The 19,301-nt window shown below is 42.5% G+C and overlaps 2 protein-coding genes across 2 annotated transcripts; one reads left to right on the top strand and one right to left on the bottom strand.

The window, feature by feature from the left end:
* Positions 1-2,395: 2,395 nt before the first annotated feature.
* Positions 2,396-11,599, bottom strand: LOC115144462 (sphingomyelin synthase-related protein 1-like). Its single transcript, XM_029685518.2, has 6 exons — positions 11,410-11,599; positions 8,650-9,231; positions 7,400-7,495; positions 6,885-7,002; positions 6,368-6,518; positions 2,396-6,113 (listed from the first exon to the last, which is right to left on the bottom strand). The coding sequence occupies exons 2-6, from the start codon at positions 9,210-9,212 to the stop codon at positions 5,806-5,808; spliced, it is 1,236 nt and encodes a 411-aa protein (XP_029541378.1). The 5' UTR covers positions 9,213-9,231; positions 11,410-11,599; the 3' UTR covers positions 2,396-5,805.
* Positions 11,600-15,206: 3,607 nt separating this feature from the next.
* On the top strand, positions 15,207-18,732 carry LOC115144461 (dual specificity protein phosphatase 13A-like). The gene is made up of 3 exons (XM_029685517.2): positions 15,207-15,601; positions 15,911-16,128; positions 18,533-18,732. The coding sequence occupies exons 1-3, from the start codon at positions 15,465-15,467 to the stop codon at positions 18,730-18,732; spliced, it is 555 nt and encodes a 184-aa protein (XP_029541377.2). The 5' UTR covers positions 15,207-15,464.
* Positions 18,733-19,301: the final 569 nt, after the last annotated feature.

Below are 19,301 nucleotides of genomic sequence, written 5' to 3'. Positions count from 1 at the left end.
ACAAGACTGAAATACTTTAATATTTGTGTATTAATTTACTTAATACAATTGTCTTTACAAATAATATATCTGGCAACTAGAAGATGTCTTTATCACCATAGAAACCACGGTGCTTTACCTTACACGATAGGTCTAGCAGTCAGCTAATCACAAATCAAATTGTATTTGTCACATGCGCCGAATACAACATGTGTAGGTAGACCTTATAGTGAGTGACATGCTCACTATCAAGCCCTAAACCAACAATGCAGTTTTAAGACGAAATACGTTAAGTTAAAAAAATAGAGAAGTAAAAATAAAAATAAATGTCAGAGCAGCAGTAAAAATAACAGGACAGGCTATACAGGGGGTCAATATGCGGGGGCACAGGTTCGTCGAGATAATTGAGGTAATATGTACATGTAGGTAGAGTTGTAGGTGACTATGCATATATAATAAACAGAGAGTAGCAGCAGCTTAAAAGGAGGAGGGGGGAGACAACAATGCAAATAGTCTGGGTAGCAATTTGATTAGTTGTTCAGGAGTCTTTTGTCTAGGGGGTAGAAGCCTTTTGGACCTAGAAGCTTGTCCCCAGTGATGTATAGGGCTGTACTCACTACCCTCTGTAGTGCCTTGCGGTCGGAAGCTGAGCAGTACCAAACCAGGCAGTGATGCAACCATGCTCTCGATAGTACAGCTGTAGAACGTTTTGAGGATCTAAGGACCCACGCCAAATCTTTTCAGTCTCCTGAGGGGGAATAGGCTTTGTCGCGCCCTCTTAACTACTGTCTTGGTTTGTTTGGACCATGATAGTTTGTTGGTGATGTGGACACCAAGGAAATTGAAGCACTCAACCTGCTCCATCGATGAGAATTGGGGCGTGCTCGGTCCTGTAGTCCACAATCATCTCCTTTGAAGCTTGTCATCCTGGCACCACATGGCCAGGTCTCTGACCTCCTCCGTATAGGCTGTCTCGTCGTTGTCGGAGATCAGGCCTACTACCACTGTTGTGTCATCGGCTAACTTGGTGTTGGAGTCGTGCCTGGCCATGCAGTCATGAGTGAACAGGGAGTACAGGAGGGGACTGAGCACACACCCGAGGGGCCCACGTGTTGAGGATCAGCGTGGAGGATGTGTTGTTACCTCCTTTTTACACCTCGGGGCAGCCCATCAGGAAGTCCAGGATCCAGTTGCAGAGGGAGGTGTTTAGTCCCAGGGTCCTTAGCTTAGTGATGAGCTTTGAGGGTACTATGGTGTTGAACGCTGAGCTGTAATCAATGAATAGCATTCTCACATAGGTGTTCCTTTTGTCCAGGTGGGAAAGGGCAGTGTAGAGTGCAATAGAAATTGCATCACCTGTGGATCTGTTGGGGCGGTATGCAAATTGGAGTGGGTCTAGGGTTTCTGGGATAATGGTGTTGATGTGAGCCATGACCAGCCTTTCAAAGCACTTCATGGCTATCAACGTGAGTGCTACAGGTTGGTAGTCATTTTGGCAGGTTACCTTAGTATTCTTGGGCACAGGGACTATGGTGGTCTGCTTGAAACATGTTGGTATTATAGACTCGGTCAGGGACAGGTTGAAAATGTCAGTGAAGACACTTGCCAGTTGGTCAGCACATGCTCAGAGTACACATCCTGGTAATATATCTAGCAGTCATCTTTTTTTTCTGCACAGTTTCAGGTTAGCATTTTGTTGACATCTAGATTAGCAACTATAACCGGGGCTGTCAGAAACCTTAACTAGAAGAATTCTGCATGATAAGGAATTATACTAAACTGAGCTGTGATGAAATAAACGTTTGCTGGAGCTGATCACTGTGCTGCGGAGGGCTTGTGGTTGAAGAAGAATGGGTTGGGAAAAGCTTTTGGTGGTCACAACAGAAACAGGTGGTCTAGCTAACTAAAAACAGTAAACACTGAATCAGGAGCATCAGAGGACTTGACCTGAAGTGGTACTAACTAAGCTAATAAGATAAGGCTGAACAAACATGCTGGTTTTCCATAGCAGACCGACCTGGCATGTAAACTCAGTAGTAGGTTAAATCCATGATTAGACACTGGACCTCAGACAGTGGGAACCATGGCCGTCAACTGGACGGGATTTCCAATATGTAAACTGCTCAGGATAGCTCTGAGCCGATTCCCAGAATCCGCTTAAATCCCACTGCACTCTGGCTCTATCCCGTGCAGATGTGTCACCATGTCCTCTAACCATGTAGCTAACTGAATTACATTCTTGCCCACAGTGCCCACGGGTGACTTTTGACTAGTTAAAGATTTAGGATCAGCTTCCCCTCCCCAAATACTACATTTAAACATTTGTAGGGAAACTGCAACAAGATCAGCATACAGGGACAATGTCACACTACACTCAAACCCTTCTCTTCTGAAGAATCACATCCAAATCACATCATTGATGTCAACTGTTTAATGATGGCAAAGACATTAATCTGTTTACCCAATACAACCACACTTTGTGTGATTGCTACATTTCCATTACAAAATGGCAGCTAATTACTGCATCTTGGAGGTATGTAAACATACCATTATAGCCACACCAGTGATAAGGATTAGAAACCATTTTTTATAGGGGGTTAAAAGTGACAAGAACAAATACATAAGAGAAAAGCCACAATTCTCCTGTACATATCTCTCTCAAAAAAAAAAACACATCTTAGCAGCAAATGATAGTTTTGCAGTTAGGACAAGCTGGCATTAGTCAAGCCAGAAGTTCAATGCATCACTTTATTAGGGGGGGGGGGGGGGGGGAAATAAACAGACTCACAGCATGTAAGGGATCTAGTAACTATTCCACAGCTGAAATTCCAAATAAAACATGGGATGGAGATGAGACTTAACCCACTGGACACAAACCGGTTGAATAAACATAAGTATTACTTACAAAAATATGTTTAAAAAAAACAATCTATGACGTAGAAACAAATGTGATGACGATGAAGCATGGTGGAAAATTGATTCGATTCTCAACAAAAAAAATAATTTGGAAAATGTGTCCTTTTTTTCACTGATATCCAATGGCATGGTTCAAATCTCTATATATTTTTTTACATTGAGTTGTCAACTTGCGTGAATTTAATAAAATGTATGATACATTTAAAAATTAGATGTTGAACTGACATCTTTGCCCAGTAAAGTAATACTTAAATTGTCTTACAAAAGTGGGTTGTAGTAACCAATACCATTAATGGTCGTTTCAGATCTGTTTGAGTGACTGTGTGGGGCGGGGGTTTGTGTTGGTTCGAATTTGTTTTAATGATTTGGGTGAGAGGGTGATTCTGAAAATCAACCCTATACATAAAAGCACATTGTGTTTTAAACAAATATATTTCCTCACAACTGTAAACATATTCCTGTTCAAGTGTATATTGCAATATCCTCTATGTATATCAAATATTTAATAAAAACAAAACAATTCTATTGACATATACAAAATTAAATAAATTAAGACAGACCAAGGGATCTGTGGAAGAAGTAAAACTATTATTTTATAAGAATTTACATCCTTGTATGTTATCGCGAAGCATAGGCATTTACTAAATTACAAGCAAGTACGCAACATCTGAGATATGCATTTCTTATAAAAAGACAATGTTACTATAAACACCTAAAGTTATTGGCAAATGGAATGATATTTAAAAACGATTGTTCACCATTTTCCATTCCATAGTTTTGGCTGCTTTTTGCGATCTCCTTGGTAACAGCCCCGTTTACGGCAAGGTGTAGTTCGGAAAAAAGGTAAGAACTGAACAATACAAATATTATAAAGACAACCAAATACATTACACACACACGTATGTGGACACCTCTTCAACACTCGTTGCTGACAGGTGTATAAAAATTTAATCGAACACAGCCACGCAAACTCCATAGTCAAACATTGGCAGTGGACTGGCCTTATTGATTAGCTCAGATGCCACCTTCCCAACAAGCCAGTTCGTTATATTTCTGTCCTGCTAGAGCTGCCCTGGTGAACTGTAAGTGCTGTTATTGTGAAGTGGAAACATCTAGGAGCAACAACGGCTCAGCCGCAAAGTGGTAGGCCACACAAGCTCACAGAACGGGACCGCCGAGTGCTGAAGCGCGTACAAAAAAAATAACAAATCTGTCCTCGGTTGCAACACTCACTACCGAGGTCTGGGGCTGTTTTTCATGGTTCGGGCTAGGCCTCTTAGTTCCAGTGAAGGGAAATCTTAACGTTACAGCATACAATGACATAAGACACAATTCTGTTCTTCCAACTTTGTGGCAACAGTTTGTGGAAGGCCCTTTCCTGTTTCAGCATGACACTGCCCCCCCGTCCACAAAGTGACGTCCATATAGAAATGGTTTGTTTAGATCGGTGTGGAAGATCTCGACTGGCCTACACAGAGGCCTGACCTCAACCCCATCGAACAGCTTTGGGATGAACTGAAACACCAATGGCGAGCCCGGCTTAATTGCTTAACATCAATGCCCGACCTCTAAATGCTTGTGGCTGAATGGAAGTAAGTCCCAGCAGCAATGTTCCTACATCTAGCGGAAAGCCTTCAGAGAAGAATAGAGGCTGTTATGACAGCAAAGGGGCAGAAAACTCCATATTAACACCCATGATTTTGGAATGAGATGTTCGACAAGTAGGTGTCCACATACTTTTGGTCATGTAGTGTAGTTCATGTCAACATGACGAATTCAATAATACAGTAGTACAGCCAAACCCCACAGTAGTGTGAAGGAATGCAGAAGCTTTTCACACTACCTAAAGTAATAAAGATAAACAAGTAACAACATCTGGAACTTAGATATTGTTACACAGAAATTCAGGAACAGTATCTGAAATTTTGAAAATTGCTTAAAAAAAAAAAAAAAAAAGGTGGGCCATAACTGTATTAGAGCCAAAGTCCAGATGAACACCACAATAATATACCCTAATTTCTCAGGATATCTAAATGAATGTTTTTTAAATGAATATCTAAATGTTTTTTTTACTATAATACTGTTGAACTTTAGATTAACAAATTCTATTAGACTTAAAAAATAAACATTTTTTGGTTACAATAGGCTGCCTGAGAATTCTGCTTTCACGTTTCTCCCCCCCAAACCTCTAGCTTGCTATTACCTTCGACATTCACTCAAGACTGCAAGTTAAGAGCCGTTAAAAGCGTGGAAATGCTAGCCTGGCAGTAGCAGGTCAGTTTGTGCTGTAGCCAACTCCTCTGTGGAGTTCGCTGTCATGCCATAAACAGTAAGGCATAACAAGAGACGAGGAGGTGACTAAAGCACTTACATCACATCTGTAACCTGGTTATTGATCATGGCAAAAGGTGTGGGATATATCTTCAAAAATCTCAATCCCTTTTCAAATGAGAGGAAGTGGAGAGGATTAGTCTTTAGCATTTATCCTAAATGGCACCCTATTCCCTATGTAGTGCATTATTTTTGACGAGAGGCCATAGAGCTCTGGTCTAAAGTAATGCACTATAAAATGAGTAGGGTGTCATTTTGGACACATACTTAGTTTAATCCCTTTCAACAGGCTGCCGTGGGACAAACGCCAGCCAACCACCAAGTCACCGAATAGGAGTAATCAAGTCTCCCCGTACCCTGTCTCACTGTGGCACCGATAGGATCCTACAAAGCCATCTCAGTTTACAGTCTCTGCAGCTATTGGAATATAAAGTCAATATCACACAACCACAGTTGGCAACTCCTTGAAGGCAGCACAGCAGCAAAATAGCACGACGGGGCTCAGAGTAAACAGCGTTAGTGTGTTAGAAGAGATCAACGTCGTCGTGGCTGCATCGCGGACCAGCGTACGCTACCGACCTAGTACCCAATCATGCTCCGGATCATGGCGGGTTTAGAGAAGGGCCAGCCGTACTCGTTGGGCACGGGGCCGTTGACGTTGCATTCGAAGAAGGAGAACATGGGGAACCAGATGCGGGCCCTGCGACTCTGCTGGTAGGCCCTGGTGTTAGCCAGCGTGTGGTAGTACAGGAACAGCCTGGTTGTGATGTAGAAGGCGATGAAGACGTCGATGGAATAGTGTTCATGGGCCGCCAGGATAAAGAAGATGCCAAACAAGTTCAGGACCCAGGACAAGGTGTGGATGAAGTTCCAGCCCCGCGGGGTGTCTGTTAGTGAAGACATACAAGCAGAACATTGAACAATGTGTTAGAATGGTTTTCAGTTTCAGTTCTGTTCCAATCAGGAATTGAATGACAACTTCAAGTGATCCTGTAGATTGTTACAACAGTTTAAAGCTGTCAGTGGTCTGGTCTTCATGTAGTTATAGCTGATGGACACAGACGTTCTTCCCACTACAGTCAATGACATCTTATAGTCTGCACCAAGGAGACAGTAACAATAAATGACATGGAACAATTACATTCTGTCACAAAGAAGTTGAGCATGGTGATGACCACCGTGTGACCGCTGAACATGTAGTCCCCACATGTATGGACCCCTGTGAGGGACATTCCAAATCCACTCCATATGACCAGAGCTCGATGCAGTTTGGCCCACATATCACCATACACCTAGGGGGAAAGAGAAGGAAAGAGTCACGATTGATATTCTAGCCTGTTGTGAGAAGTGTAAATTGCCAACTATAGCCTGTGGACAGCGGGGGAGGTGGTTCCAGAGGGCCAAACTTAAAATTGGTTACATTTGCTCAGCATCAAAATCACTTTTAGAATTTGCGATTCTGTGACTGTCTAGCTTTCATTTCGATTACTGTTAGCAAGCTGGACAGAATGAAAAGTGACTATAGGTGACTTATCAAGCTGGACAGAATGAAAAGTGACTATAGATGACTTATCAAGCTGGACAGAATGAAAAGACTGTAAATGTAGTTCCGTCATCATTTCTACACAGTTTTGGTTTAGCTAGTAGAGCGGTGGTACCTTTCCTGAGCACTGCAGGTGCTGCCCTGGTACTGACAGGGAGGTCACAAACATGGTGACGCAACGCAGCATGAACACGGTCCCCATGAGGCTGCACAGCCGCCGCAGTAGAATGGACCTTCAGCAGAGCAAACATTACACACATTAACATAGCACGTACTACCACAACTTCAATAACTAGGCCAAAAGGTTTTCAAACCTCTCCTCAGGGACCCTTGGAAGTTTCACACTTTTGCTGTAGCCTTAAAAACTAGCTCACCTGATTCAAGTAGATAAAAGCCTAATGATTAGTTGACAAGTTGAATCAGGTGTGGTAGCTCTGGAATAGATTGAATACACGAAACAGGTTCCTTGGAGGAGAAACTTAAACTGCTGGACTACACACTTCTATTCTACATAATTCCTCTATTCTAGTCGAGGAGAAATTCTAGATACTAGCTTAAAATAAAAAAATAAAAAATGTCTAGGCTGTGCGATGAACATGTTTTCCTGTGGACCAGTAACCAGTACTCTACCTGTGTTTGTGCAGCAGCAGAACTAGCAGCCAGATATTACACAGGATGACTCCACATGCCTCTGCCATGGCAAAGGCCCATGGTATTCTAGGTACACTGTTAAAAAGAAAGAAAAATGGTTATAGGCTGATCTTCAAGCTGTCTGCTACGGAGCACTGTGGGTTATTCTCCCAGGCTTAGCAAACTTTCTTTTTTTTTGAGTGACACTTTTTTTTAAAAGTGTCACTCAAGCCTAATCGCTAATAACCTAATGACCAGTATTAACCTATATTCAACATTACTTGACTGGAACAAACGTAACAGCCTCGTAGATTTATATCCCACTTAAAGGATGCATAGCGTCATCCAGCTCAACTGGGATAATACCTGACAGACCTGCATGAAGTTCTCACAAAAGGCTAACCCTTTTGCTATTTCACACTATGCCGCGTCTCGACGTCAACCTCTAGTCCTGCTCGACCATAAACATACGGAGCTACATTTAGCCTAATTACTGCTTAGTCATTTCTCCAACAGTAATCCGACACATTATCACACCATGAGTAAGTCAGACTCAGCACTCGGTGAGAACAAGCCAGACATTCATTATGGCAGAACAGCGTTAACTACTGTCCCAATTGGAAGTCATTGTGAACAGAAGATCAGACGATCCAAGAGCACTTGATGGCAGGACATGCCATCGAGATTCAGAACAGGCAATAGTTGCGTCTCGAATGGCACCACATTCCTATATAGTGCACTACTTTCAACCAGGGCCCATAGAGTAGTAGTACACTTCATGGGAGCAATTTGGGACACACCCCATGTCAGGCTTATAATAGACAGTTGCTATCAGAAAGTAGGGCAAGTATCACAATGTCCATCCAGACTGATTCCCCCCCCTCCCCTGCAGGTGCACCATCATGTTTAACTTCATTATGAAGACAAACCTTCACTGTTGCTCTGAAAGCCTAGTCAGGGTTGTATTCATTAGTCAGACACAGACTAAATGAATACATTCAGCAACGGAAGCGAATTTACTCCAAACTGAAAACATTTTGCTATGAAAAAGAGTTTATATTAATGAAATTCAGATGAGTTCCTGCCGGTTTCAGTCCGTTTGCTCGTATTTGGTTCCTTGTAACATGTCGTCACCAAAGCATCCTCCGTTAAGTTTAACAAATCGGTGTTTGCTGAGAAGTCACAAGATCAAGTCAGTCTAAATGTACATACAATGCTTAGGATGTGGGGGAACAGCATGAGCAACCCACCTGTCTAAGAAAATGTCTGGCAAGGGCGGGTAAGTGCGCATGTCCGGCACCCTCTCGTGCACAATCACCATAACGAAAGAGGTAAATCCGAACACAAACACCACATAGACGGCACTAAGCGCAGTCTTCCAGTACTCAGGGTCCAGCCTCCCGCTCCCTCCGTGCTTGTACTTCCCATTCCTATACTGAAGATACTGCTCTCCAACCGGTGCCGTGTCTGTGTTCGAGTTATCGCACTCTCTACTGGAGTCTCCGTTGCAGTGCCAGTCCCCACCCTGAGGAGAGTGTCCGTCGAACGGGACCCCCAGCTCCTCCAGGATGTCCAGGTTGTGTTTCTGCAGCTTGCGGAGGGACACCATCAGCCTCTTGATGTCCCCCAGCACCTTGAGTTCCAGAGGGGGAGAGCGGAGGTCGTATTCACTCAGGGTGAGTAAAGACATGCCATCCAGGCGGTGCTTGTTGCACAGCAGGTCTACATAGTGGCAGAAGCCCTCGTCCTTCAGCCACTTGGCTACGTGCTTGGTGGTCCAATGCTGGATGCTCAGCTGGGTACTACTAGACATCTCCCCTTCACTCTGTAAACTGTAGAAGACAAACCAACAAAAAAAACGACAAGATTAATCTAGACTCCAAAACCAAATCAAACATGATCTTAAAAAGGGCGACTGCATTCCTGATTTGACCTCATTTTATATTTGATTTGTTAAGAAATGCTCGTGGCCGTGACTGAATTCAAACCTCATTTTATATTTGATTCGTTAAGAAATGCTCGTGGCCGTGACTGAATTCAAACCTCATTTTATATTTGATTCGTTAAGAAATGCTCGTGGCCGTGACTGAATTCAAACCTCATTTTATATTTGATTCGTTAAGAAATGCTCGTGGCCGTGACTGAATTCAAACATCATTTTATATTTGATTCGTTAAGAAATGCTAGTGGCCGTGACTGAATTCAAACATGAGTTTGTGTCTGGGGTGTGGTTTGATGTGGGTCTCTCACAGGTGGGATGAGCTAAACAAATTATTTCACCAATTAGCTTCAGCAGGCTGGTGTTTGACCTTGGCAAAGTTGGTTACCTCATCTCTGGGGATATTTCGGGACCTTCAAATTACACAAGAAATATTTTAATGTTGCACATTTTTTAGTTGTCTCATTAAAGGCTTTCAATATTTGTATAGGAATTTCTAAAATGTATAGTTAATTTGAGGTTAAGTCATTGAAATTTGGAGCTATTGAACCCAATGCGGGTTGGGTTGTTCAGCAACAAGACCATCTATGGAATCGTGCCATATGCATCTATGGAACAAAACAGACGGGTTGATTTATACTGTATTCAATAAACATCGTCAACATACAGCTGCACAATGAGCACTTGTTTATCAAATATAAATGTTACAGTTGTTAGTTAGCGATTTTTTTTGCCATATTAGCATAGCAGAATCACAACACGGACGTCTGTCCCATTGAAGCATGGGGTTCGTGGCGGTTTCAGCAAACCCATCTATAGAATCGACTAAGTGGAGAGAGGGGGGAAAAAAGATCTGTCGATGTGCCCTTGAGCAAGGCACTTAACCCTAATTGCTCCTGTAACTCGCTAAATGACTAAAATGTAAATGAAAAAGGATCGGGTCGAGTGCAGCTGCGCTCTGAATTCATTACTTGGGTGCTTCCAGCTGGATTGAAATAAACACAAGGAAAACGTACTGTACCCTTCATTCCGTGACATAACATTCTATTCCCGATCATCTTGCAAATCTCTGTTTTGGACCAGACTGACTTTACACTTTGTAGTACATTTTGACACTAGAATAAAATGTTTCTAACTCGTAACGATGCCACATAGGCCATTTTCGAAACGAGAAAAGCTTTTTAAAAAGGGCAGTCGCTCTTTAAGTCTGTCACAGGTAACATGCATATCACATGAAAAGATATGCAGTGTGTGGAATAGACAAAGTCCCCATATCGATTGGAGGAGCCAGTACCATTTCAAAAGAGAAAACACTGCCACTCATTACACAAGCTACAGAGAACTAGGCATTCGCCATTTTTCACTGAATCAGCATTTCAGCAATACTGTCTGGTTCCCTGTCTAGTATACAATATTTCTACACGAGGCACTGACTTCACACAGTTTCAAAACAATCTTCTCCATTTCTTCCAGTCTGGTTAAAATTGTAGTAATTCAAAGCAGTTTTCGGCCGAAACTTCTAAGGACTAACCTTAAGTCTAGCCTACAGTACACTGTCAGACAAACCTCTGTATATACCGAGTAATTGTGTAGTAAAGCCTAGTTAAAAATCAGACTACTTAGAAGTCAGTGTCCCCTGGCAAGAAAAACTGTTCAATGTCATGTCTCTACTCACCTCCTTGCAAAACATTCAAACGCAATACAGAAAACTAGTATTGGGTGCTAATAGCACAGTCGGTCATTAATACTAAAACAACCAGACAGACAGAGAAGGGTGGTGACATTTCTGGCAACAGCCTACTGTCTGTCTCCAGCAGGCCAGGCAGAGGGGTTAGTTAGCTAACAGTAGCTAGCTAGTTAGCCATACACATCTGACTGATATATACTACCAAAAGCCCAATTATCTTGCTGTGTGGATAGTTAACTATACAAAAACACATTTCAATGCTCAGAATACATTAGCTATCAGCAACAACGTGTACATTCCGGTCATAACGTTATCAGCTTGCTGGTATGCTAACGTTAGCCTGATATGTTAGCTAGTTAGCAATAATAACAGTAAAATACTCACCGGAATTCAGACTCAACTTTTAATGAGTTGCCGCGGAGAGTAAAAAATGACTATACGGCATCTCACATGAGTCTGACGAAACTATATTTACATTTAGTGTGATAAGACGATTGAAGCTAATCATTTCGTCCGCTTTGCGGTTGACAACACTGGAAGGAGCCGAGCACCAGGTAGTTTTCTCGTACTGAGTCGAGCGTCGCTCATTGCTGAATTTATAGCCACTACACTGACCTCTACTGGTGAAATGACAGTATCGGTATGCAAAGACAGCACCGCATGTACTCACACTGAAACAATGTATTGTTCATGACCAGTGAAGTAACCTAACGTCATGTCAGCCTGGTCTCAGAAACTAGACGTAACATAGTAAATACAGAGTTTACGAATTGACGGTTTATTAACCCAACTTTACACAGGCTACTGTTTGGCCGTAGCCCACGCCAAATAAATGAAAGATAAGCCAACCGTGACCTTCTCTTGTGAAACTCAGACATAAGAGAGAGATAAATGGCTAAACCTGGTCTTAACTTCCAATGCTCCCTCACCCTGCCCAACCCCCTCCACGCCACTCCGCCAACCACCAGGATGCCCGGCATCAGAACATTCCAGGCATTCCTGTGATTGGCAGATAGCAGGTTGATTGGCATGTCGGACCCAAGAACACTGGTAAGTACAACACAACCCACTAATAGCCTAACACATAACACACCGCTCGCTGTCTGTGCGGGTTGCTACAGTATGTTATGTTTGGTATGTATACATAAAACAGAAAGATATGTCGAGCAACCCAAAGGTTGTGTATTTGGTGTTTGAATCTCATCACGGAAAACTTTAGCATTTAAGCTAATTAGCAACTACTTACTACTTTTTTTTACTCCTAACTCTTTAACCCAACTCCTAACCTTAACCCCTAGCCTAGCTAACGTTAGCCAACTGGCTAATATTAGCCACAACCAATTGGAATTAGCTATTTTGTAACTATTTGTAAGAATTACAATTCATAATATATTGAATGAATTGCAGTTTGTAACATATACTAATTGTAATTTGTAACATTTACAAAATGGTTGATGACACCCACAAATTAATACATACCATACGAGATGTAACATATCACATACCAACTTTGGTGGATTTACATTTACTTTGTTACATCGAAGCCTGAGTCCAGGTTGCATAATGTAGAATAGATTTAAATGAGGTGAGTCACTGTAGCCAACATTAGCTCTATGTAAAGTTGCAAGACACATGTAAGATTTAAGACATAGGTCTAAGTTCAATTACACAAACAGACATCAATCAGGTAATCTTAATTTTAGACTGAGGCGAAGGAACAGCACCTGTTCTTGTTACTATACATAGGCCTAAAGCCTCAACTAGGCTAATTACCATCCTACAACACCAGAAAATGAAAAGGAAAGATAGCTGATGTCTCATGAGAACCATTTATACCAGACTGTATGTGTGTTCTTGTCTTTCTAAATGTGTTCTATTGAATATCATGTACAGCTGTTGCATTGTTTGACAGAAGAGCCTGCAAGTAAGCATTTCATTGTACTGTATATTACACTACACTGTATCCTGTGCATATGACAAATACACTTGTATTTGATTTGTATGTCGTAAGTACACTTTAAAAAGTCATAGTTGTTAAATGATTCTTCCTCAGCTCGTATGGTTCCTTGGAGAACTCTTGCCTGATAGTGGAGAACTCTTGCCTGATAGTAGAGAACTCTTGCCTGATAGTGGAGAACTCTTGCCTGATAGTAGAGAACTCTTGCCTGATAGTGGAGAACTCTTGCCTGATAGTGGAGAACTCTTGCCTGATAGTAGAGAACTCTTGCCTGATAGTGGAGAACTCTTGCCTGATAGTAGAGAACTCTTGCCTGATAGTGGAGAACTCTTGCCTGATAGTGGAGAACTCTTGCCTGATAGTAGAGAACTCTTGCCTGATAGTGGAGAACTCTTGCCTGATAGTAGAGAACTCTTGCCTGATAGTAGAGAGCTCTTGCCTGATAGTAGAGAACTCTTGCCTGATAGTAGAGAACTCTTGCCTGATAGTAGAGAACTCTTGCCTGATAGTAGAGAACTCTTGCCTGATAGTGGAGAACTCTTGCCTGATAGTAGAGAACTCTTGCCTGATAGTAGAGAACTCTTGCCTGATAGTGGAGAACTCTTGCCTGATAGTAGAGAACTCTTGCCTGATAGTGGAGAACTCTTGCCTGATAGTGGAGAACTCTTGCCTGATAGTGGAGAACTCTTGCCTGATAGTGGAGAACTCTTGCCTGATAGTGGAGAACTCTTGCCTGATAAAGAACCTTTGAGTTAAACGTGTGGGGTTCCGTTTAGAATTCTTCTTCATTCTATTAGGTTCTTGAAAGGTTCCGGAAGCCTGCAGATGTGTCCCTTTCATAACACACAGGACATTGGCCAGTGTTAACTAGATTGTTTTCAGTGTAACATTTCTAGAGGTTATTCAATAGGTAAATTAACACTGTAAAATGTTACATTAACACTCAGTGTTGTAAAAGAACCTCAGTGTTGGGGTTAATAACCAGAGTTGAACCATTATCATATTTTCCAGCATACTTTATTGCACGTTGATTTTTAGAATTGTTTGTTTCAATATCAATGTTTTTGCACGTACATTAATTAATTAATTAATCTAATGCTACTTAAATATAAATAACATACCTTTTTCTAAACTATTCCAATGTGTTACTTGGACTTATTGCACCCGGGACGGTCCCATATTTCAGCCCCTTTTCAGGTGTTTTCTTTTTACAAAAAGGTCAATTTGTCAGCAAGATGCACCAACTAATTTGGGCAACAAGAGTGTAGGCCTAATGACAATGGCCGAATGTCATTTTTTGTGTGTGTTTTATAACGGATGTGTTTCCATTCATCAAATGGATTGGATTTGGATGCTAGAATGACTTTGAAGTGGACAAACTTGTGCAGGTACAGTGAGGGGGAAAAAGGTATTTGATCCCCTGCTGATTTTGTACGTTTGCCCACTGACAAAGAATTGATCAGTCTATAATTTTAATGGTAGGTTTATTTGAACAGTGAGAGACAGAATAACAACCAAAAAAATCCAGAAAAACACATGTTATAAATTGATTGGCAGCAGGTAGTCTAGTGGATAAGGACGTGAGCCAGCAAACGGAGAGTTGCCATTTCGAATCCTGGATCTTACGGGAAAAATCTGGTTGGATGCAAACTGTAACCGGAGGGGGGGTATCAAAATCCATTGCCATTTAAAACCCCCACAACAACTGCTCCACGGGCACCCAGTGTGGCGGCTCCAACCTCTCTAATATGTGTGTGTCTTTCAGAGGTTGGGATCAAGTGGAAGTCAAATTTCGGTTGGACATGAAAGTGGACGAATAAAATTATTTAAAATCTACTCTACAGTATACTGTAGAAACACATGCTTAACATGTCTGTCAGGTGCTCCCTCTCTGTTTGTGGTTTATTGAATTAAGGATCTTTGTCCCAAACGACACCCAGAAGTATACTGCTTTACTTCTGACCAATTTTTATTTATTTGACCTTTATTTAACCTTTATTTAACTAGGCAAGTCAGTTAAGAACAAATTCTTATTTTCAATGACGGCCTAGGAACAGTGGGTTAACTTGCCTGTTCAGGGGCAGAACGACAGATTTGTACCTTGTCAGCTCGGGGGTTTGAACTTGCAACCTTCCGGTTACTAGTCCAACGCTCTAACCACTAGGCTACGCTGCCGCCCCAAGGGCCCATAGGTTTCTGATCAAAAGTAGTCATAGGCAATCGGGTGCCATTCTCGGACACACACCCGGGGTGGTGTGAAAGGACACAGTCACAGCCGCCAGTTTGTGATCCTGCCTGACTTACACGCGTAGCCTGAGCGCTCCATATTGGGTAACTGTCCCAGTGAGGGTAAACAAACGCCAGCTCACACCTATCAGCTGAAGTGGGAGTATAGAGTGTACTGCTGCTTTAACACACTGAAAACATTGAGTAGTAGCCTAGTCATTCATTTGTAATTTGAGGGGAATTTGGAATTGGAATAATGGCATTCCGGAAGACCAAAAAAGAATCCAGAGAAGAGTACCTGTCTGTGAAGGACTTGGAAAAGATTTTGGATTCTTGCACGTTGCGGTTGACCCAGATAAATGAGGTTTGGCCGAACATATTCATAGGAAATGTGTAAGTATTCATTTGAATAATTATTCATCTAAACCGCATTACACTTAGTTTATAGTTCAAGCATTTGTAGATACAAATACTCATACGGTTATGATAAATTCTATGTCGATGTCACAGTAAACAGATCAAGTATAACCCAAGGTCATATCACAGGCTACTGCAAACATTAATGTAATTCAACAGAAGTATTGTTTATCGTTGGTACAGTTTCTGACGAGTTGAAAACGATTTGACAAACTAATATAGCTAGTGCTGCACTACATTTACAATAGTTCAGTCTCACCACCTTCTCTCTCTTTGTCTTACCAGGGCAATTGCCCAAAACAGGAGTACCTTACAGAAGTTAGGCGTCACTCATGTTTTAAACGCTGCTCATGCCAAGCGAGGCAGCATAGGGGACCACAGATTTTATGGCAACAGCTTTGTTTATTATGGTATTCCAGCAGAGGACTCGACTCACTTTGATCTGGATGTTTACTTCAAGCCCGCAGCTGATTTCATTCACAAAGCATTGAAACAACCAGATGGTAAGACTCCTATTCTAAGTCAAGTAGGGCCAATCAGCAGTTGAAACTATAACAAAGTGTTTTGCCTGGCCCTGTTTGTTTGTTTACATTTCCAATGTTTACAAACATTGGTGTTAAACAAGCTTATATTTTGGGTTCTGTAATTTTATATAGAATATCTTTACATGCATGAACAGCAAAAAAGATAATTTGAAGTTGACACATTTCATCTGTTAGGCTGACATTTGGTCTTTACAAAAGCACCAACCTCAACTCCTTCCCAGAGTACACCACTCTGTCCCTATATACAGTATCACCGACCTTAACTCATTCCCAGAGTACACCACTCTGTCCCTAAATACAGTATCACCGACCTTAACTCATTCCCAGAGTACACCACTCTGTCCCTGTATAGGACCGACCTCAACCCATTCCCACAGTACACCACTCTGTCCCTATATACAGTATCACCGACCTCAACCCATTCCCAGAGTACACCACTCTGTCCCTGTATAGCACCGACCTCAACTCCTTCCCAGAATACACCACTCTGTCCCTATATAGCACTGACCTCAACCCATTCCCACAGTACAACACTCTGTCCCTGTATAGCACTAACCTCAACTCCTTCCCAGAGTACACCACTCTGTCCCTGTATAGCACCGACCTCAACTCCTTCCCACAGTACACCACTCTGTCCCTATATAGCACTGACCTCAACCCCTTCCCACAGTACAACACTCTGTCCCTGTATAGCACCGACCTCAACTCCTTCCCACAGTACACCACTCTGTCCCTATATAGCACTGATCTCAACCCATTCCCAGAATACACCACTCTGTCCCTATATAGCACTGACCTCAACCCATTCCCACAGTACAACACTCTGTCCCTGTATAGCACCGACCTCAACTCCTTCCCACAGTACACCACTCTGTCCCTGTATAGCACTGACCTCAACCTATTCCCACAGTACACCACTCTGTCCCTGTATAGCACCGACCTCAACTCCTTCCCACAGTACACCACTCTGTCCCTATATAGCACTGACCTCAACCTATTCCCACAGTACACCACTCTGTCCCTATATAGCACTGACCTCAACTTATTCCCACAGTACAACACTCTGTCCCTGTATAGCACCGACCTCAACTCCTTCCCACAGTACACCACTCTGTCCCTGTATAGCACTGACGTCAACCTATTCCCACAGTACACCACTCTGTCCCTGTATAGCACTGACCTCAACTCCTTCCCAGAGTACACCACTCTGTCCCTGTATAGCACCGACCTCAACTCCTTCCCAGAATACACCACTCTGTCCCTATATAGCACTGACCTCAACTCCTTCCCACAGTACACCACTCTGTCCCTATATAGCACTGACCTCAACTCCTTCCCACAGTACACCACTCTGTCCCTATATAGCACTGACCTCAACCCATTCCCAGAGTACACCACTCTGTCCCTGTATAGCACCGACTCAACCCATTCCCACAGTACACCACTCTGTCCCTATATAGCACTGACCTCAACCCATTCCCACAGTACACCACTCTGTCCCTATATAGCACTGACCTCAACTCCTTCCCAGAGTACACCACTCTGTCCCTGTATAGCACCGACTCAACCCATTCCCACAGTACACCACTCTGTCCCTGAATAGCACTGACCTCAACTCCTTCCCAGAGTACACCACTCTGTCCCTATATAGCACTGACCTCAACTCCTTCCCAGAGTACACCACTCTGTCCCTGTATAGGACCGACCTCAACCCATTCCCACAGTACCCAAGCCTGTCCCTGTAAAGCACTGACCTCAACCCATTCCCACAGTACACCACTCTGTCCCTGTATAGCACCGACCTCAACCCATTCCCAGAGTACCCAAGCCTGTCCCTGTAAAGCACTGACCTCAACCCATTCCCACAGTACCCAAGCCTGTCCCTGTAAAGCACATTGAATAGTTAGTTATACAGTAACTACTTCCAATCCACACAAAGAAGAATAAGAAATCTTACCTTGCAGAACTTTATAAAGTCTAACCATGGATCCTCTCAGAGAGCCTCACCACCAGAGGACAGGCAACATTGGAATGATGTGACAGCCAAGCAGCCTAGGCCTCTCTCTCTCTCTGCAAAGGCAACTTAAATGATCAAAGGCAATGAATTATGGAAACTATTTTTAGATCTCTGAAAGGAACAGAAAGGCCACAGTTTGAGGCAGGCAGTCATGTATGATATTAATAACATGGTGGCCACTCACTAATCCCTCTCCATCACTTTCTTCTCTCTTTTCATCTTTTCTGGCCACTTCTCAGGCCGTCATTCTAAATAACAATTAGTTCTTAATTGACCCGCCTGGATAAATAAAGGATAAATATATAAAACAAACAATTCTCCTCTCTCCTCTTCTCTCCTCTCCAGGGAAGATTCTCGTCCATTGCATTATGGGTATGAGCAGATCGTCTAGCTTGGTGTTGGCGTACCTCATGATGTATTGTCACATCCCCCTCCATTGTGCTCTTCAGAAAGTAATCCAGAAAAGAGCCATTTACCCTAACAGGAACTTCCTGGCTCTGCTGCTGGACCTAGAACCCAGCAAAACAGACCAAACCTTCAGCTGAAGAACCCAGCAAACAGAAAACATTCTGTAGAGATCAGAACCCAAAACCTGTCTGAAAACACAAAACCTGTCTGATTCTGATTGTCTGATTCTGTAGAGATCAGAACCCAGCAAAACAGACCAAACCTGTCTGATTCTGTAGAGATCAGAACCCAGCAAAACAGACCAAACCTGTCTGATTCTGTAGAGATCTTAATATTTGTATCAGTGCACAGACAGAACCCAGCAAACTTGAAAGATCAGAACCCAGCAAAACAGACCAAACCTGTTGATTTTCAAATCAAGTGGGAATGAATCTGATTCTGTCAAACCCCAAAACAGACCAAACCTTTGATTCTGTAGTGCACAAACTACCTAAAACAAACAAGTATACCTCACCTACATACAGTATGTTGAATAAAATATGTTGCAAAATTTTTGGGGGATTTATATAATTCATTTGAAAGAGCAGACTGTTATTGGCATTATAAACATATGTATGGATGTTGTATATTTTCAGCAGTGCCATCAAACGAGGTCATTGGTAAACAGAGCTCAGACAACGGCTGTGTCCACACAGTGAAGGAACAT

The sequence above is a fragment of the Oncorhynchus nerka genome, linkage group LG16, assembly GCF_034236695.1.
Source record: "Oncorhynchus nerka isolate Pitt River linkage group LG16, Oner_Uvic_2.0, whole genome shotgun sequence".
Taxonomy (NCBI): Eukaryota; Metazoa; Chordata; class Actinopteri; order Salmoniformes; family Salmonidae; genus Oncorhynchus; species Oncorhynchus nerka.
Note: the sequence above shows the minus strand (reverse complement) of the source record. Positions and strands in the feature narration are given on the sequence as shown.

Coding starts and splice junctions, on each gene's coding strand:
- LOC115144462 (XM_029685518.2), bottom strand. CDS start 9,212: ATGTCTAGTAGTACCCAGCTGAGCATCCAGCATTGGACCACCAAGCAC. Junction 7,003..7,399: donor CTGCTGCTGCACAAACACAG/GTAGAGTACTGG, acceptor GCTCTGCTGAAG/GTCCATTCTACTGCGGCGGC. Junction 6,114..6,367: donor CAACTTCTTTGTGACAGAAT/GTAATTGTTCCA, acceptor CTTCACTAACAG/ACACCCCGCGGGGCTGGAAC.
- LOC115144461 (XM_029685517.2), top strand. CDS start 15,465: ATGGCATTCCGGAAGACCAAAAAAGAATCCAGAGAAGAGTACCTGTCT. Junction 15,602..15,910: donor AACATATTCATAGGAAATGT/GTAAGTATTCAT, acceptor TTGTCTTACCAG/GGCAATTGCCCAAAACAGGA. Junction 16,129..18,532: donor AGCATTGAAACAACCAGATG/GTAAGACTCCTA, acceptor TCTCCTCTCCAG/GGAAGATTCTCGTCCATTGC.